Source organism: Pyrus communis, chromosome 16, assembly GCF_963583255.1.
Source record: "Pyrus communis chromosome 16, drPyrComm1.1, whole genome shotgun sequence".
In the NCBI taxonomy this organism is placed as follows: domain Eukaryota; kingdom Viridiplantae; phylum Streptophyta; class Magnoliopsida; order Rosales; family Rosaceae; genus Pyrus; species Pyrus communis.
The window spans coordinates 7,714,019-7,734,175 of record NC_084818.1 but is presented as its reverse complement, the minus strand read 5'-3'; the positions used below and the strand labels follow the sequence as shown (position 1 = coordinate 7,734,175).

Genomic DNA, 20,157 nt, shown 5'->3' with positions numbered 1-20,157 from the left:
GAGAAGTCTGTCAATTGCATCATATAAGAACCTTAAATTTTGTTTATCTTCAATGGAAGGAAGAGCAATGCGTTTGACACTGTTGTTTGCTTTGGTGGTTGCGACATACTTGGCTGCAATTCAATGTGGAGTAAAAAATAATCAAGAAAAATATGAAGGTGATACGTGAATTTTTTGGTTAAAAAGACAAGATTACCCTCGAGGCACACTAAGATTTCTACACTCAAGCAGTGAGCAATCATCCCTCAATCAAGTCAAAAGTGCCTAAATACGTATTTATTTATAACCTATTTCATCCATTCCTCATCATATCTTCTCCACAAGGTAACCTTTAAATCATACCTTTTTTATTATATTAACTATTCAATTAATTTGCTAATTAAACACAAATAATGAACTTCACCCACAAAACCATCCAAGTGGCCGGTCCATCTCCTCCTAAGGTGGCCGGCCACATCCCTATATAAACACCATCATTCTCTCCAAAACTCAATTCGAATTCTCTTGTTAAATTCTCAAAATTCTCCAAACACTATTATCTTGATATTCTAACTTTGACATCGGAGGTTCTTCGGTTAAAGCCCCCTCATTCATCGTGGGCGCGTGAGGCTCTTGGCCTTGACCTAAGGTGTTACTTGTTTTGTAGGTGCAATTTTGTCCAAGAACAAGGAGGAAGAAATTTGCATCCATAAATTGGTGCTTTCATTGAGAGTTTGATTCACATGCTCAAAGAAGACTCTCGCATGCAACGTTTCTAATTTCTCGTTCATTTGTAGATTTTTCGTACGTTCTACTTCGTAGAACTTTTTATAAAATTCTTTGAATAAACGTAAAAGAAAAATACAATGACAAAAAAATTTGGAAACCACAATGAACGAAACTTCTTATGTTCAAAGATCCGAATTAAGTGGTGGAGATTGCGATGTAGCCCTACCACGACGATCCACAAGGCTCAATGCGGCGGCAAGATGAGCAACCTTGCCACCACAGAGCACCACCACCATGGCTGCCACGGGGACCACCATGGCTGCCACGGGGACCACCGTGGCAGTGGTGAATGTGCCTGCTCCATAACAGCAAACCATGGCTCTATGTGCTGCCATTACAATGACCCAATCCCAGGACAAAGCCCAGGTGCTAACAACAGTTGCGTAAGTAGCCCAGCAGGCGACCCAATCTGCAGCCCACACCACAAGGCAGTCGAACCAAGCCCAGCACGAGCAGGCCCAAGCCGCTGCCCAAGACGCATCGTAGGCCCAAGCTGCGCTGACCATTCCCTCTGCCCAGATCCAATGCGCTCTCAGCGCTACACTACGTCCACGCACCCTACACATGGCACGGCTCACTCCCGTGGTGTCCCAAGTAGCCCAAGTCGGTCCAAGACTGGTTCAACTGTCCCAGCTCTAAATTTATGGGCCAACAATTGAACCGGGGGCATTTTCACCCCATTTCTCCGCGGATTTGACATTTATCAACTCAAATATCGTACCCAAAGTCCACTACACTTCCGTTACTCAAGGAGACGCATTCTGTCCAAGCTCTTCCAACCCGAATGACGAACAACACTTGTCTCGACAAGCCATAAAGTTAACAAGCGCCCTCGCACAGCAAACAACCTTGGTGAATCAGCTCTTGCAGCGTACCGAGATGCAACGTACCCCAGACGAGGTGTCCCAAAGTAGGACAAAGGTAGACGACCAACAGCATCCTAATAAACAGCAACTTGACCAGTCACGAACCGAACGTTCTGTCGGAGTACACTCCCGACTAGGCCCTTGAGATAGCGTACATTCTCATCTTAGCGCGCGGAGGAGTGTGCACTCTCAGTTAGGCCCATGGACGAATATACATTCATGGTTGAGGCCACACTCCAATAATCAACATGAGCAATCTTCCAGGTAAAGCGCTTATTCGCGTCAAGGCCCGCAAAAAGTATTTTCCACCTCACATCAGAGTAGGTAGCACAGCGGACGGAGAGAAACAGTCACTCAATCCGACTCAAGTTCAACCAGCAGCCTGCGAGTTACCCGCTCATCTAGAAATATACCACAAGCACCGCAATTGCGACATAAACTAGCTGAACATATGGAAGAGCAGCCTAGACCAGCAAGTCACGACCAGGGGCAGCCGAAAGCTCCGCTACCCCCAACAAATGCAAATTCGAGAAGAAGTAGAGAGGTTCATGACCAAGCGATTGCGCGATTTCCAGCACAACGAAGCTATTGACAAGGGGCTCAGATAAGACATGACCAACATAAGCGGGCCATCTTTCAATGACAAGATCGAGCAGACGAGACTATCTCACATAGAATGTCAAATACAAAGATTACTTCTATTTCGACAAATGTAGCAGCTCAGCCTAATGGTGCGCCGGGGGTAAACGAGTACCAGAATGACATACCAGCCCAACTCCAGACGATTCAATACTGAAGCAGCACATCACCAGTAACTGAGCATCACGGAACTAGTGGTCCAATTCCTCCTGATGCACATAACCTGGCCTAAGCCAGCCCTAGCTCTACTTTCACAGTCGTGCGTACATGCTCCACGGCTCTTGAGAGCCATTGATCTATCACCATGGTTCATAATTGTGCCAATCTTGCACCATGACTCCTAGCCATGCCGATCTTGCCCTGTGGCTCGTGCCAACCAACCCTCAAAATGGCACACAACGAAACACCTAATGATGGGGCAATAATTATGGGAACAGCTCACTGCGCTTACACCCTTACGCGGGTTCCACAAGCAGTTCGCCGAACAAGACCTTGCAAGCTGAGGATTATTTCAGTTGTCCAGCAATCCAATTTTCCTCAGTTGCACTCACGACAACGACTTCCATGCTCTCCAATGCGAGAAGGTAAACCAATTCCTCGTCACCTATATGGGCCTGTTCTCCAGTGCGAAATATTAAACTAATTGCTCTCCAGTGTGAAAGATTAAACTAATTGCTCTCTAGTGTGAGAGGTAAACCAATTCCTTGACACCCATATGAGTAAGTTCTCCAATGCGAAAGGGTGAACTAATTGCTCTACAGTGTGAGATGGTAAATCAATTCCCAGACACTTATATGGGTAAGCTTTACAGTGCGAGAAGGTAAACTAATTGCTCTTCAATGCGAGAGGGTAAACCAACTCCCCGACACCTATATGGGTAAGCTCTCTAGTGCGAGAGGGTAAACTAATTGCTCTACAGTGCAATAGGGTAAACCAATTCCCCAACACCGATATGGGTAAGCTCTACAGTGCGAGAATGTAAACTTATTGCTCTTCAGTGCGATAGGGTAAACCAATTCCCCGACACTTATATAGGTAAACTCTCTAGTACGAGAAGGTAAACTAATTGATATCCAGTGCGAGAAGGTAAACTAATTCCTCGACACCCATCTGGATAAGCTCTCCAATGCGAGAATGCCACATAGCTCAAAATATCAAATGCTTGAATACCAATTAGACAGTAAATGATCAGGGAACAACAGCCACTTTGCACTCAACAGTTTGCTCAGCCGACACTTCATGTTCAGCAGCACCGATCTTGGCAACTTCATCCTTAACTGCTCCATCTATGGTAGCTAAGAAATCAAACTCAAGCAGTTTCTTCATTTGTGACAAGCAGCCCAAACCGTGGCCCATGCCACGCCACTTCCTCTGCCCATGCCAAGCCAATCATTGGCTTCAATCAGGCCGAGTAGCACAAGCAGTGGCTCCTGCCACACCACCTCATTAGCCCATGCCAAGCCGACTTCTGGCCACTGCTAGCCGACGTGCTGCACCACCTCGACGGCTACCCCGTGGCAACATCACCCAAGAATAAGACAAGGATAATTAAGTTTTTCTTACATTGGTGCGGTGCGGAGAAGACAAAGTAATGAACGGATTACGATTCTTTGCACAGGCAAGCAAAGAAGAGTGCTAGGGGAAGGGGAACAAATATCCTCTAGTTTTCTCTCTTTCTTGTAGGGACAAATAATTGCCCTCCGAAGTTGATTTAATCCCCTATTTAACGTAGACTTACATAGGCTTTGGAGGCGATTTATTTCCCTTTCCGAGAAGAATTCATTCCAAGTCCAAGTAAGAATCTGCATCAAAGCTGGAGATCTCTACACCTGTTATCCTTTCTTAGGAACAACCCAACAGGTGTGTGGCCATTAGTGGAGCAAAAAATAATCAAGAAAAATATGGAGGCGACACGTGGATTTTTGGGTAAAAAAGACAAGATTACCCTCAAGGCACATCGGGATTTCTACGTGCAAGCAGTGGGCAATCATCCTTCAATCAAATGAAAATTGCCCAAATAGGTATTTATTTATAACCTATTTCATCCATCCGTCATCATATCTTCTCCACAGGTAACCCCTAAATCATTTCTTTTTTATTATATTAATTAGATAATTAATTGATTAATTATTCAATTAATTTGCTAATTAAACACAAATCATGAATTTCACCCACAAAACCATCCAAGTGGCCGGTCCATCTCCTCCCAAGGTGGCCGGCCACATCCCTATTTAAACACCCTCATTCTCTCTAAAACTCAATTCCAATTCTCTTGCTAAATTCTCAAAATTCTCCAAACACTTTTCTCTTGAAATTCTAACTTTGGCATCGGAGGTTCTTCGGCCAAAGCCCCCCTGGCAATTCATCATGGGCGCGTGAGGTTCTTGGCCTTAACTTAAGGTGTTATTTGTTTTGTAGGTGCAATTTTGTCTGAGAACAAGGAGGAAGAAATTTGCATCCACATCAACAAACTCATTTTGTCGAGGGTTCACGTTCCCCATTGTTCAATGTCCAACAAAGCCCGAGCCCTTCTCCTAAAGATTTGGCCAACTGCCATCCACATAAATGTGAAGCTTCATGAAGGCTGATCTCCAGAAGGAATACATAAGGCCATCTCCAACCGAAGGCTAGCAAAATGGCTCGTTTTAGTCCTCTGGCCCTCCAAGATATTAATATTTTAATAAACAGTATATGGCCATATTTGCCTCCATCTCCAATAGAAGGCCAAAGGGCCATAGGGCTCGTTTTAGCCATGTGACAAAAAACCGTCTCCAACCGAGGAGAGCCATAGGGGCCAAACATAATTTATTATTTAAATTTAAAAACTACAACAACTTAAATTTAAAAAGGGTGAAAATTATGTGGAAAATGGTGTAGGAATGACTTAGGTATCTATAGGAAAAAAAAAAGGGAATTTAAAAAAAAAAAAAAAAAGGACAATATTGTCGGATAAAATGTATTAATAATGAAAAATCCAACCCGGCTCAAGGTTTGCAGGTTGGATTGGACCAGCCAGTTGGCCCTTTGGCCATTTTTTGTCCCATGGGGCCCACGAGCTATTTGGCCGAACCCTCGGTTAGAGACGTTTTTCGGACTATTTTCAGCCCTCTGACCCTCTGGACCCTTCGGTTAAAGATGGTCTAAGCTTCCAATGCATACCAACTGGACGTGACGTAACTGTTTGTGTGTGCTTTATCAAAGATGTTATAATTAGCCCTACACCAAATGTGGTTGTGTAATATATAAGCCTATAATTACAATAACAATGCATGCGTTGATAAACAAACGTTTTCATATCATTGATACAGTATTTCTCTAGTTTAATATTCCCAAAAAAATTAACTTTAGACCCTAAAATTCAATTTTCTCTATAAAACACGACATGATTTTTACTCAAAGAAACCCAATGATACTAAGATCCTAATAAGATAATTCGTTAATTACATTCTACTTTACGCAGTTTTCTTTTTTCGGGTGCTGAAAGTACACGTATTGCGTGTTTGATATATACAATTAATTCTATGCAAATTATAAGGGGAAAGTTATTTATACCTTTTTGTTTTTATCTATTTTTTCCTGTTGCCACCAATTTTGCCAATTATTGGCATCATAATTCCCTTCACATATTCTTTGACACTAACTAAAATATATTTTATTGTTGTTTTTTCTATTAGGTGTCAAATGGAGGGTGCTATTATTGGAAGATATGTTTTCAATAACAAGCCAGCGGCAATTTTAATTTAGAGAGTTTTAACGAAAAGTCCGTGGTACTGTTCACTTTAACGAAAAACCATATTTTAACACTAAAAAATCAAATATGGTACCATTCATTTTACCCATTATTTTGTCTCATTTTCATTAGTTTTCCTTTATGCTGATACATCTTTTATGGAATTGTATTTCAAAGTTTGTTCGAGGTTTGATGAACTTGTAGTTAAGGCTTTTTAGATGACATATATGGTGCCTGATTACCCTTTATATTTGTTGAAATCATATTTGGATGTGCTTGTTTTGCATTTGTGTAATATTATACATCGTTCAGGGGAGTGGATATTGTAAGCCTTATATGTATATTCTCATTTCTACCTAGCACGAGGCCTTTTGGGAGCTCATTGGCTTCAGGTTCCGTAGGAACTCCAAACTTAAGCGAGTTCGTGCAAGAGCAATCCCAGGATGGGTGACCCAGTGGGAAGTTCTCGTGTGAGTTCCCAAAAACAAAACCGTGAGGGCGTGGTCGGGGCCCAAAGTGAACAATATAGTGCTACGATGGAGTCGAGCCCGGGCTATGGTGAGGGCTCGGGCCGGGATGTGACAATTTGATATCAGAGCCAATCCCTGGCCGGATGTGTGCCAATGAGGACGTCGGGCATCCCACATCGCCCAGCGAAGTGGATCTTATAAGCCTTATATGTATATTCTCATTTCTACCTAGTACGAGGCCTTTTGGGAGCTTACTGACTTCGGGTTCCATTGGAACTCCAAAGTTAAGCAAGTTCGGGCGAGAGCATTCCCATGATGGGTGACCTACTGGAAAGTTCTCGTGTGAGTTCCTAGAAACAAAACCGTGAGAGCGTGGTCGGGGTCCAAAGCGAACAATATTCTGCTATGGTGGAGTCGAGCCCGGAATGTGGTGGGAGTCCGGACTGGGATGTAACATTTGTCATTGTTCACTGACAAATAAAAATTGTGTGGTAATTAACATTCATTAACATTGATAATCACACGACTTTTTTTGTCATTGACGAATGACAAATGAAAAACACGCACGTCAAAATCCAATTTCAACAAACATGGAGGAAGATCAGGCACAACAAATGTCATCTGGAAAGCCCCATTACAAGTTCATTGAACCTCGAACAAACTTCAGGTTACAATCCCACAAAAGAGGTATTATTAGGATAAATTGGAATTGCCGTTGGGTTGTTCTTGAAAACACATTTTCCAAGGATAGCACCCTCCATTTGACACCTAAAGAAAATACAACAATGAAATATATTTTAGTTAGTGTCAAAGAATTATGATGCCAACAATTGGCTAAATTGGTGACAACGGGTATTTAAGAATCATGGTAGATTAAATAACAGACAATATGTACAAACAACAAAACAAAAATAGATAAAAAATCAAAAGGTACAAATAGTTTTTCTTTTTTGCCTAATGTGTACCTTGATAACGCAACCACGAAAAAAAAAATGCATTGAACTCGAGTGTGAATGATAAAAATATAGAAAAAAATCTCAACGTGAGAATGCTGATAAACTTGTCCAAATTTATGTAGAACTAGGAATACACTAATTTTGTGGACCTCTTTGTATGTTTGTTTAACCTTGGGCCCCAAAATATAATGTCTAGTTTTCCAAAAACAAAAAAACAAAAAAAACCCAAAATTTGTTCCTTTTCAAATTTAGTAATATAATAAAAAGTTAAATTAGAATGCCTAATTTTATGAAAATTTGAAAACATGACAATGCTTCAATAACGTGTATCATATATCTGATTCTCTAAATTTTTATTATTTAAAATGAGAAAATAAGCATTAATATTCAATATTTATTATTAGCGTTTAAATTAAAGAAGTCATTAAATATACAAAAAAAATTCTAACTCATAGAGCTTTTCAGGACAATTCTCATATTTCATATTAATATATAATTAATCTAAAATGCATTCATTGATTTAGCTATATTTGTACACTTTAATTTCGCCTCCTCTGTGCATTGATCTCCCTAATTTCGTGCACTACTGTCTTTTATTTTATTTTCTTTTCCAAAATCTTTTCTTTTTGTCGAAATCTTTTTCAAAATCATTAACTCTCCCCTTATAATATGCATACAATATCAAACATGCAATAAACCATTTTAGGTACACAAAAAATGTAAATTATGTAAAGTTGTAATTACTGAATTCGTTTATGTAGATTCTAGTCACTGATTTTCTTGAGTAAAAAAATCACACCAGGTTTTTTTTCATGAAAAAAAATTGAATTTTAGGGGGCTAAAGTTTTATTTTTAATTAGATTAAATAGACAGTCATATATCATTATGTATATATAGGCACTGAAATATAATTGAGAAGAACTAACTGATATATTCAACCATGATCTTTAAGTACAGTTCTTTATCAATACTAAAATACGAAGGTGATGGTAAAAGTTTGCTTTTAAACTCACTCACACATGACAAGAAGTTCGGATTCTTCGAAGATGGTTACATGGAATTTTAAACTTTACAGTGGGTGTGAAATCAATACTGCACGAATTAATCAAGGAAAAATCCCTTTGGGGATGATGACATCCCCAATGTTGTTGTGCCATGGATCAGCCAAGTGAGTAGCCAAGTTCTCCAACGGTCCGGTGCCAGGGTACGCCGATTGTTGAACAACAAACCCGACGAAAGCCAACAACGCAAGCCGGCCTACAGGATCGTTAATCACAAATTAAATACTCTTCAAATACAGTCGGACAATATAACATGAACATAGATATGTGACAGAAGAAACGTAATGTATATATGTACTAACCATTTTTGATCTCTTTGACCTTGTATTCCTCGAACTTCTTGGGGTCCTTGGAGTAGCCCAAGGGGTCAAAAGCGCCACCAGGGTACTTCTTCTTCTCAGGGTCCTTCTCCATGCTGCGTTGGTGTTCTACAAAGGCAATGGAAAGGAATTCGATGACCAAAATTGTAGGCAAAGTGCCCCATGGAACTGGATTGCCTAAGTAGGTGGCTTGGCCTCCTGGAACGGCAGCCCACTCTTGTGCTTTTACCCAGTTGCCCAATCCCAAAGCCTCTGGTACTAGAATCCCTGGCTACAGTTGAGGGTTTGCAAGGTTAATTTAGTCATTGCAAAGTAAAAATGGATGCAATTTTTAAGGAAAATGTTTGTATGGTACTTACAACAGCAAGCATTGCCCATCTGCAGTGAATGAGCTCGGACTCCTTGAACCTCTCCAAGTTCTCCGGCACTTCTCCTAGCCGAAGTGGGTCAAATCCAAAGTCACTGAAAACCCACGAGCAACAAATTAATACAATTAACCAAACTAATTAGTATGTTTTGAGGAGCTAATTTTGTCTAATCTTAACCATCACAGGGTGATCTATTGGTTGGGAATGAAATTCATGACCGTATTTCACATGACACGCCCTGAGTTTGATTATTGGCGTTTGTGAAGCACACGATAGTGGCCAGAAAAGACTAAAATGTCTCTGCGAAGCCACCAGCTAATTCGTTTTTGTAAAAAAAATAAAATAAAAATATTGTCTGATCTTATTTTATTAAAAAAAAAAAATTAGCATGTTACGAAATCTTAATCACCTAATGGTGTGGCACTATGAAATTTATCAAATCTAGGTCTACTCTAACTATTACTTTTCTAACAAGATACGTACTGAGATATCATTTGATAAATAAATTTGTTACTCTAACATTATTGAAGTGGTGTATTTCGTTACCCGGGGGCGGAGCCGTCGAGGTAAGGAGGGCGGGGCTCGCCGGGCATCCACTCGGCGGACATGGAGAACCTGGAGGGGGCATTGGCACCAATACCTGTGAGCTGGACTGCGCTGGTCGCAAATTTAGACTTGGAGGATGAGAGGACTGAAGGGAAGGCAGTAGTGGCGATGCCACAGCTCATCAAAGTGTTGGAAGCCATTAGCAAATTTAGTGCCTGCAAGATTTAGGGTTTGTGGGGAGGAGAAAGGAGGAGACTGAGATTATGGAAGGTGGAAGGAGTGGCAAGGAATACTAGTACTACAGGAAGTGGGATATGGAAGAATCTAGATGTGGATTGTGATTGGCTAATGTATCTGGCTGGTGCTCTGTCATTGGGCCACGTGGATTCTGTTAATCCAGATAGGTGATTATGTGGAGTGGAATATCCAATTGATAGGTGAAATCTAGTATCTGTGGTGCAGGTTGAGTTAGGGGAGGAAAATCTAACCCACCACTTTTCTGCAGGCAAAAGATATTCTTGTAAAATTTTAGGGTGTTATTGGGGAAGAAATGGTTAGAAATTAGAACCATTTCGATCACCAATATGTTAGTGGAAGACTAGTTATTTTTGGATCACCAATGTTGAAGGCATTTTCTTGACATCCTCCAGTAATTGCCCCCAAGGAACTTTACTTCCAAACCCAAGAAAAATAAGTTTGTTTTTTTAAAAGAGAATCAGCTAGTGGCTTCATCACAGTATTCCACATTTTTAAGAGCCATGAAGACTTACATAAGTATTTCAACCTCTCATAGCCACCATCGTGTAATACAACAGTGCCAAGAATCGAATCTAGACGTACCATGTGAAATATGGGTCTGGACCAGTGGATCATCCCGTGGTGGTTCAAAAAAAAAAAAAAAATCTCTACTCTTTAATTAACACCAAACGTTTGTCACCATATAATACACATGAGAGGACTTACCTATCTATTGATTAAGCTATCATGACATTCCAAGCTTATCATTTGTACAAGTGTGTTTTAAATTTACATAACATCGCATGATTGGTTAGAGATATCGTCACTTTGACGTCTCACATTCATTAGTGATAGGTAAGTTTTTGCCCAGCTAAACTCAATTAATCTAGTCTAGATACTGATTAATTGTTTGATCTATGCCATTTTATTCTAAACTCTTACATTAAGCCATGTCAATTGTCATGTTTAGAAGTTTAGATGCTCTTGTTTTCTCTCGGGTGGACATGTTTCCACAATTGTTTACACCAAAAAGCAAGGTTATACTGTGCATGCTGTGTTCGCATGTCCACGTGTTAAGACCTTATTCGCCTGCCGAGGCCACGTGGAGTGCAGTGCACACAACGCTTCTTCCACTGCCACTCATTCTTCTTTGCTTCTTCTTCATCACCCCGATAACGGGCAACAGCCAATCACAGCGTTACTCATTGAATTAACAACTAATTAATGCTAACTTAATGGTCAGTTTCCGTACAGAGGAAACACCAGCTCTCACGTTCCTGCCAGCGATGGTTAACGGTACCAGCATCGCCGTCGCTGATGCTATCGTTGTCGTTTTTGCTTGGGTTGGATTAAGGTATCAAGGCCACACCAAATCCATTAGATCTTCGTCCTCTCAGCATTCCTTGTATTTACAAAAACTAAGCCAGAATGCGAGGACGGAGGTGGATCAAAGGTGGCATTGCAAGTTGTCGAAAGGTACAAAACGGCGAGGTTGCATACACATGTCCGTCAAGTGGTACGACATCAGAACTCGTTTTAGGGTTCAACACATCCGATGGCATGTAATCTAAGCGATAGACGTGCATCTCAATAGTGTTGTGTAGATGGAAAAACGCCGTCTGCAATTAGAGGGTGGACAAAACAGAGGGATTTGTTTCCATGTTGTAATACATCTAACTTTTCCTTTTGGTATTTGATACGTGCAGTAAAGTAGAATGTGTGAGCACACGAGAAAGGACATGATTCAGAACGAGGATATCTGAGATTAAGTAGGAGTGGCCGCAATTGAACATAAGATGAAACAAAATCAGTTAAGATGGTTTGGACATGTGAAACGAAAACCTACCAATGTTCCGCTAAGAAAATGCGATTATGAGGCAGGGGCTTAGGGCAAAAGGGGTAGAGAAAGACTTGGAAAGAGACTTTAAGAAAATACATGAAGTAGTTGGAGCTAACGGAAGATTTAGCATAAAACCGAACGCACTGGTATCCTAGGATTCATACAACTGACCTCACTTATTAGGATAAGGCTATGTTGCTGTTGTAGTTGATAAGTGAAGTGAACTTCCAATCTCAGTCTCATGCTTACAACCGAAGACCAAATTTACAAGTAACCGTGAAAATATTCATTTAAATGCGATGTGTTCACATGCAGCACGTGTGAAACATTCTTACATAGTTGTTTGAAGCATTGTTACATTGATGAAGAGGGATTCGAGCACAAAATCTCTTGAGCGATGTTTATGCTCTTAATCACACAAAAGGGATTCGGGCACAAAAACTCGTCAAATAAAGTAGTTTAACCTTTAGAGTTTACAGTACTTGCATCAACTAAAAACATATAAAAACAAACTCCTTAAATTGAGATAAACTTTCTTCAACGAAGAAATAGTTTTAGCGACATCACTTGTTTTAAAAAGTAACATCATCCTTCCAGTACATGTTTGCCACGTAGTTTCTTTGATTACAAGATAGCTTCTGCCCTAAATTGGACAACCTTGTATTGGATTAGGAAAACGACAAACTAATCCAAGTAGCAACCCAACTAATCTAGGTTAGTCCAATCTAATATTTGGGTGAAGTAAACTCCAACCAACTTACTGTAAGCTCGCGCCTTACCCAATCACGAACCCATTTTTATATTTAATATTCACCGCCTGATCAAACACTCATCCTCCGGTCTGACCGATCCGCAACCCGTACGATCCATACCTTCCTTCCACCCAAAGTCTAATTCTCCAATCTCACATCACCGCCGCAAATCCACCGGCCAAACCGCCCGCCCGCCATGAGCACTCCATCACTCTCAGGGGTAAAGCTTTCAAATTTTCTTCAATTTTCTTCCGATTTGCGGGTTTCAATTCGAATTTTTTACTCTGGATGTTGCAGAGCGCGGGTGCGTTCTCTGGATTCACACGGCTATGCAAGGGCTTGTCGGTGGTGCTTATTGGAGGCCACATTGTGGTTCAGCTTCTCCCCTATGCCGTCGATTACCTGGCTCTCATTCCCGCCAGGTATTTTTCTCTGGGTTTGGGCACCTCAACCGTTCAAGTTTGGGTTTGTTGACTTGTGAATTGAAAATTTGCTAAAATGAATAGCGAAATATTGCATAAATCTGTGTTTATAGTAATGGGTTTTATGAAAAATTTGTGAAATTTAGTGTTTTGAACCGTTTGGTTTTGTGGGATTGATCTGAAAGTCAGCTCCGGTTTTTCGCCTTTCTTGAGTGGAATTGGGAGTTTGTAGCAGCAATGATAATGTTGATCCTTTGTTTGTTAAATGTTTGTATTACAAGGGATGGAGTATATGGTTGGTATTGGATTATAGACTTCGTTTTCGCTTAGGTTCTGTATTTTCTGGAACTTAGAAGTTGATTCCCGAGTGAAGCTTAGTGCCTTCTTAAAAAAAACTTGAATGAGATGCATTGTCAATCGCGGTTCTGTGTATGTGCTCGTTGCTCCTCACTATTTGGGGCTGTTCGGGTTTCTCTATTCGCCTTTACATGTCTGTGCCTTTATTATTTTATGCCTACTTTTTTCTGCGTAAATTTGTTTAACTTAATTCGAGACGAGCAATGTAATATTAGATTTATAATCTTAATATTTTGAGGTTTTACATGATTGATTTTGTACATCCCTATGCTTGTTCACTCTAATGAAGGGTGAGAGCAAGCTCATCTCTTTAGATTTGGAACCTCTAATGCGCAACTTAATCCTAATCCAAACTTCTGTCTTGTAGGACGATTCGTTTTGTCTGGAACCTCATAACATCCGGTTACATTGAACAATCAGTATACGGGGTATGCGCTTCTGATTCCACAAATAATTTTTCTGTGCCGTAGTCATATATTGAAGGGAATTTCTGGACCCGACACACTCTACTTTTATTACTAGATAGAACTGAGTTTCATACTTATTTAACAGGTTTTTATCAGCACTGTTGGTCTTCTTTTTATTGGGAAGCTGCTTGAACCTGTGTGGGGTTCTAGGGAGTTCTTGAAGTTCATCTTTGTAGTTAACTTCTTAACTTCCATATGCACTTTCGTCACTGCTATTGCTATGTACTACATTACAATGACAGAATTCTACCTGTAAGTACTAAGAAATCAATTGAACATTTATTAAAAAAATTTGCATACCAGCAATTCATATTTTTTGTCCTTGTGTTCCATCTTTCTGCATTTTCAGCTTTATTGCTTCCTTCTACCTCAAGGCATTCTGTAGCTTGTTGGTTTATTAGTAATAAGAAATTTAACATGCAATTTATTGCCCGCTTCCCCCCTTTTCCTTTCAAGCTGAGTCAGTCTAACTGAATGATGAACTTGGTAAATTTGGATCCAACTCTAACAGCACACAAATTTTTAAACAGATCATTCTGCAACTATCAACATGTATCTTCCATTGTCCATCTATCTTTCCGTATATAATAATGTTTGTACATGTGGTAGCATGGTTTGATCGCTTCGTTTATCTCATCCTTTGTATTGTTACTTTCTTTGGTTCATTTGTGCTAGTTATATGCCTGTTTCTGGCTTCCACGGAGTCCTTTCAGGTTTGTTGGTTGGCATCAAGCAAATCATCCCCGACCAGGAGTTGCCTTTATTGAAAATAAAAGCTAAGGTTTGGACTTTCGTAAAGGACCTTTTGATGAAAATTTCTGCAGGTTATTGAATAGTCCTAAAACTCTTTTTGGTGCTGGTTTCAATTATATGCAGTGGTTACCATCTATCTCGCTATTGCTGTCCATTGCCATAAGCTTCTGGACAGAAAAGTCAGCAACATATCTTCCATTCGTAATATTTGGAACTTATACGAGCTGGATTTATCTAAGATTCTGGCAGAGGAAACCAGAAACAAAACTCAAGGGTGATCCAAGTGAAGATTTTGCATTTTCTACATTCTTCCCTGAACTTTTGAGGTAAATAATTACCATTATTTTCAAACTCTTCACTTCAATATTCCTAGTTTCTATTGCTCTTAAGTGTTTCTTGTTAATTGTTGCAGACCAGTCATTGATCCTGTTGCATCTATATTCCATCGGATGCTCTGTGGAAGATCTGAAGCTTCCAATGAATCCCAAGGTTATACCCTGGGTAGTTCCTCATTGCCTGGATCTGACCCCATTGAAGCATCTAGAAGAAGGTAACGTTTCTGGTCTCAAACAGCATCCCACTTGAATGTTAAATATTACATCTCTGAAACAAAATTGAGATATTTCTTGTTCGAATGAACTGTGGAGGGTAACCTCCCCCCTTCATAAATCACACCATTTCGTACTGTTTACACGGGCGTGAACAAGGGATCTTTGAACTCCCAATCCTTAAGGATGGAACACATGCCACTAGATAGCTAGGGAGATTAATAACTTGGGTGTATATAGACCCGTGGTTCGTGTAATATTTGAAAATCAAATAAGTTTACTAGAATGGATTCAGAAACTAACATTGCGACAGTATAAATAAACGTCTTAACAGCACCAACTGCGAATAATCAAATACTTGAATCAGGAAAAAGAATCTTCATTTTTGTGACCAAACTGTCTCTTGCAGAGAAAGAGGTGCTCGAGCACTCGAGGAAAGATTGGCAGCTGAGAGGTTGGCTGCAGCACACGGTACAGAAGAGTCTGGAAGAGATGCCGCAGAGAATGTTTAATTGCTTCGCGACTCAAGTATCAGTTCCTATCAATCAACCACCCAAATGTGTCATTTCCGTTGCAACTTCAGAGGTTCCGTGTTATTTGAAGAGAAGGCTTTTCTACTGTTTTTCTCTGTTCCCGCTCTCTGTGAATTCTCGAGGATCCTTAAGCTGTGAATTTCTATGTGGACAATGGTATCTTTGCACAATGATTAATGTGTGGTGTTGCTCAAAATACGTAGAGTAGAAATTCTTAAGAGGCATCCATATCCTTGGAACAGTTGGGGCCATTTTGTCATGTTGTACAAATACATCTTTTAGCACAGATACGTTGGTATAACTTGTGTTTGATCTCAAATTTTTATTATAAAAACGGAAATCTTTTTGCTCACCACCCCAAATTGGCGGTAACTTGGATACCCGTATCCATTAGGTCAAAATCATGTGTCCGTACGTATCTAGCATGTATTGCATCCGACCAAGTATCCGATATGAGATACGCGACTAGAACGATGTATCCATGCTTCATGTTAATAGGCGGAGAGTGAGTGGGGACATTCGGTGCATGCATGCATGGTCGTAGTTTGGATAGCGTTAGAAATATCATCCATCAACCATTTGAAACTCGGAAGTTTAAAAAGATGTGGGAATGGTGCCTCCTCCAGTCATTAGAGAAACAGTTTTCACCTTCATTTGATTCAACCAAATTTACAACTTCTTATTGTCTTTATTTAGCAATCACAGAGGACATGCAATATAAACAAGGTTGGCCAGGGTTAGCGTTTCCATCACCCCGGATTCGTTGAGAAACTTTACTTTTCATTGCAGAATTTTCACCTCCCCGGAGCTGTACACAAATCAGGGGCCACATGACAATGTCGTCCTCCGTCGTGAGTTATATGTACAAGTCAGCTCTCGATTGATTCTCCAGCAAAGTACTGTCGATGGACCATTTTTTTGTAATCTGTAAAAGAAAGATACAAGAACAAGAGTTGCATCAGAGGTTTGTGCAATTCAAATTGGGAAGGATAGGCACTTCATCACTTGGCATCATATTCCATGATGTTCAAGTTCGAAACATAAGTTTATGAGGTCGACATTTCATAGCTCACGGTAAATTTGCATGAGGTACAAAGTCTGAAATTAGCATGGATTGGAAGGCGGTTGAAACAGGATGAGCATCTACGATGAAGTTCTAAGTTTTTGAATCCCAGTTTTAGAAACATTCGATACGAATGACAGAGTAACTAACCTTCCTCGTTACTCCACAGAGCAGCAGCATAGCTGTTGAGGGGGCTCTCCGGGTTTGGTTCTGCAGGTAAGAACTAAATGGTCAGGCAAGAACGAATGAAGTCTACAAGAGAATACATATAAGAGCAAGCTTACCTCCCAACAGACTTTGAATGGAGAGTAGAATAGTCCTGCAATCGTAAGCTGAAGACCACTTGTCCTGTGCCACGTATAACATAAGCTTTTTGAGATTACACGAAAATGAAAGAAAGGAAACTCAATCCAACAACAGACTCAGACTGACACTTCCGCCACCCATCAAATTGATTGCTCTACCCACTTGTTATCACCACCCCCGTGATAATAAATAAAACTTGTATTACGCAACCCTTGCATCAATGTTCTCAAATTACCCATAAATCCTGATATAACTTTTTGTTTTATTAATCTGCATGAAAATGGTCATGGCAGCCATGCGAGCTGTTATGGCTGTTGTCAAGTTAGCAGCGCCCTTGCGATAAGGGCACATTCATGTGGGCACCGCAACACCCCTGGGTAAGGGGCATTGGCATACTTCCATCTAAGCAGCACTTCTGAGTTAGGGCATTACATGTGGGCAACACCCTGGATGGAAAAAGCATTGGAATTATCCAACTGATACTAATTTATATACTCTCTTCTACACAACTAGGAGAGCATTTAGATATATCCAACCGATACTAATTTTCCATAAGAATCCTAATGTACTAACTCCTTGGTACAAGAAACAATGACAATCAAATGGTCAATTTAACTTCTCCATATTACAGTCATGGACAGTGCGTACTTGAAGTTTAGTATCTCAAAAGCTTGATACCAGTTTATTTCGTAAATGTAATGATAGATACCTGCAAGATATCAAGACATATGTTGCCAAACTGATCAACATTTGGATGGAAGCACATTGTCTCAAACTTGACCTGCGGTGGCTTGAAAGGATAGTCCAGAGGAAAACGCAAAGAAAGCTTGTAGGAAAAACCCTCATACATGGTTCCTTTTCCACCTTCGATTGTGCCAACCCATGTAAAAATGCTCTCACCTTCAGGAAAAGCCGATACTCCAAGATCTCCTCCACTCATCTGAAACCAGCGGACGTTGGACGAACAAAGGTCAGTAATACATCAGTTACCAGTCTCATAACAAGAAATGCGGTCACTTATTCATCGTTAAAATCTGTCTAGTACAGACTAACTTCAGTGTCAAACTCAAATAGACTACTATTAGACCTTAAACTTCAAGACGATATTATTCAACTGAGAAAATTTTATTAACACAACAATATCTACCTACAAGTATGATAACGGCGGAGACTTCCCGAATCACCACACATGCAGTCATAAATTGAAGCTTTGCAGTCCACAGACTCACACACACCTGCCCAACCCAACCTCTGTATCATACATCCCCATCCTCCCATGATTACCAAGAATCAATAGTCCCTCTTTTACTTCTTAATTATGCTTTATTTTTTTAGAAAAACTAATGAAAAGAACTTAAAAACTTTGAATTTAAGGACAAAATAAAAAGTAAAATAAATAGTATCAAGATTAAACTTTTAATATAAAAAATGTAATTTTTCGTTAAAGTAAACTGTCCCTACACTTCCTTTTCTTTTCTTTTTTCGCTTATGAATCTAAATTTAAATCCACATCAAACCCAATTCAAGATTACAACAAAAATCAACAAAGACAGTAAGAAATAAAAAAAAGTACACAAATTTGAGGAAAAATCAAAAGCAAAGAATCAAGAGGGAGAGAGTACCATGAGAGACATCAACTCCTTCTGAAGCCTACAGCACAATTGAAACAAAACCCATCTTTAGTGAGGACTTCAATTTTCTCGGGACCGAAAAAAAAAAAAGAGAATTTTTCTCGGGCTCCAAACAGAAAACTAAAGAAAAAAAAGGACTGACCTTTGAGAAACGGAGGTGGTGTCAACGGGGATGGAAGAAGCAGGAGGCTTTTTCTGACTAGAAGCGGGTGTACGGCGCTGACGCTGCTGCTGCGTGGCCGATGAGTTGTCGGCCGTCGAGTTGGGTAGGACCTCCATGGCTGACGACGATCATTCGCCTCCCTGATCGACGGTTGCTAATCATTATCCGATTTAACGGTTTCTGGAAAGCGGTGGGGGCGATGAGGCTGTCTTTCTGTTTATTTCGTTTCTTTATCCTTTTTAATGCGACATTAATGGAGGGGCGACTTTAGCTGTTGGTGTGACAAGATTATAATCACAACCCATAATATTATAGTTTAATCTAACAATTTTTTTTTTATAATTATAAATTTATAAAGACCAAACCTCTAAATAATTTTTAAGAGATTATGTGGGGGTTAATGGTTGTGCTATTTTAATGATTTTAAAAAAAAATATTCAACCAATAATCGTCACATAATATGTTCTGTAAAAATAATTTAAAATTTTAATATATGTAGCATCATTATAATCAAAAAGCGATTTACTACTCTGTCCTACTAATGCGAGAGTTTAAACTTATAAAAGATGTTGTGCTTAATTTGATGAATTTATCACCCACTCAACTTATTTCACTGTGTGCCACTTAATACTATGATCTAGTGGTATTCCTCATTATTTGTAAGTGAGAAGTCTTAGGTTCGATTCTCACCAAAAGTAAATTTGAATCACAATATTACTCACCTATTATGAGGCTAAACTCACTTCTTTCCCCTAATAACAAATCAATTTAATATCTTAGTTACAATCTCGGACTCAACAAAATAAGTTAGGACTTGATTAATAAGAAGAAAATATCAAGCATTTTATTAGAGGCTGTGTGCAACCATAGAAATCACCTAGTTGGAATTAGAATGAAAAAGATGACAATTGTGAAAATTACGAACCTTTTGATGATAATTGATATGCATGCAAAAGGATTCTTATAAAAATTAAAAATAAAGCATTGGCAATAGTTGTGAATCAAATGATATTATACAACCTGAAGGGACAGAAAGGAATCTGAGAACAAAGTGCATATTTCAAATTTAAACATCATATGAATCAAGCATCTTAGTTAGGAATGATCTATGGTAGGCAAGCCAAAAACAGTAGAATCAAATTGAGTTCAAACTCCGAAGAATATTAAGTTCAATCGTGTTTGTGTCTCTTGGTTACTTTCTGCAATTTCGCTTTTGAGAAAACCTAATTGCAGGTTCTTCTCTCTCTCTGTTAAGTTACCATTAGTAATGTTTTTCCTGCACTCTTAATCCTTGCAGTTCACAGAGTCCTTATTGATCCTGCAGTTGTTGTTCTTAATTATCTTTGTTGAGTAGAGCATAT

At 39.6% G+C, this 20,157-nt stretch overlaps 3 protein-coding genes across 3 annotated transcripts; 1 reads left to right on the top strand and 2 right to left on the bottom strand.

The window, feature by feature from the left end:
• Positions 1 to 8,337: 8,337 nt before the first annotated feature.
• On the bottom strand, positions 8,338 to 10,004 carry LOC137719562 (chlorophyll a-b binding protein 6, chloroplastic-like). The gene is made up of 4 exons (XM_068458599.1): positions 9,725 to 10,004; positions 9,170 to 9,272; positions 8,793 to 9,081; positions 8,338 to 8,686 (listed from the first exon to the last, which is right to left on the bottom strand). Exons 1-4 carry the CDS (start codon positions 9,922 to 9,924, stop codon positions 8,535 to 8,537), a joined length of 744 nt encoding a protein of 247 aa, XP_068314700.1. The 5' UTR covers positions 9,925 to 10,004; the 3' UTR covers positions 8,338 to 8,534.
• Positions 10,005 to 12,607: 2,603 nt separating this feature from the next.
• On the top strand, positions 12,608 to 15,985 carry LOC137720925 (rhomboid-like protein 19). Its single transcript, XM_068460045.1, has 8 exons — positions 12,608 to 12,773; positions 12,851 to 12,975; positions 13,700 to 13,760; positions 13,885 to 14,051; positions 14,475 to 14,580; positions 14,676 to 14,878; positions 14,965 to 15,102; positions 15,510 to 15,985. The coding sequence occupies exons 1-8, from the start codon at positions 12,750 to 12,752 to the stop codon at positions 15,610 to 15,612; spliced, it is 927 nt and encodes a 308-aa protein (XP_068316146.1). The 5' UTR covers positions 12,608 to 12,749; the 3' UTR covers positions 15,613 to 15,985.
• Positions 15,986 to 16,185: 200 nt separating this feature from the next.
• On the bottom strand, positions 16,186 to 19,116 carry LOC137720926 (uncharacterized). Its single transcript, XM_068460046.1, has 6 exons — positions 18,776 to 19,116; positions 18,625 to 18,652; positions 17,712 to 17,942; positions 16,981 to 17,044; positions 16,847 to 16,906; positions 16,186 to 16,558 (listed from the first exon to the last, which is right to left on the bottom strand). The coding sequence occupies exons 1-6, from the start codon at positions 18,910 to 18,912 to the stop codon at positions 16,503 to 16,505; spliced, it is 576 nt and encodes a 191-aa protein (XP_068316147.1). The 5' UTR covers positions 18,913 to 19,116; the 3' UTR covers positions 16,186 to 16,502.
• Positions 19,117 to 20,157: the final 1,041 nt, after the last annotated feature.

Excerpts from the sequence above, each read along its gene's own strand:
- LOC137719562 (XM_068458599.1), bottom strand. The coding sequence starts at position 9,924 with ATGGCTTCCAACACTTTGATGAGCTGTGGCATCGCCACTACTGCCTTC. Across the intron at positions 9,082-9,169 it reads GATGGGCAATGCTTGCTGTT|CCAGGGATTCTAGTACCAGA; the intron begins GTAAGTACCATA and ends CCTCAACTGTAG. Across the intron at positions 8,687-8,792 it reads GGTCAAAGAGATCAAAAATG|GCCGGCTTGCGTTGTTGGCT; the intron begins GTTAGTACATAT and ends ACGATCCTGTAG.
- LOC137720926 (XM_068460046.1), bottom strand. The coding sequence starts at position 18,912 with ATGGAGGTCCTACCCAACTCGACGGCCGACAACTCATCGGCCACGCAG. Across the intron at positions 17,943-18,624 it reads AGGAGTTGATGTCTCTCATG|ATGAGTGGAGGAGATCTTGG; the intron begins GTACTCTCTCCC and ends CGCTGGTTTCAG. Across the intron at positions 16,907-16,980 it reads CATTCAAAGTCTGTTGGGAG|AACCAAACCCGGAGAGCCCC; the intron begins GTAAGCTTGCTC and ends TCTTACCTGCAG.
- LOC137720925 (XM_068460045.1), top strand. The coding sequence starts at position 12,750 with ATGAGCACTCCATCACTCTCAGGG. Across the intron at positions 12,774-12,850 it reads GCACTCCATCACTCTCAGGG|AGCGCGGGTGCGTTCTCTGG; the intron begins GTAAAGCTTTCA and ends TGGATGTTGCAG. Across the intron at positions 13,761-13,884 it reads TTGAACAATCAGTATACGGG|GTTTTTATCAGCACTGTTGG; the intron begins GTATGCGCTTCT and ends CTTATTTAACAG.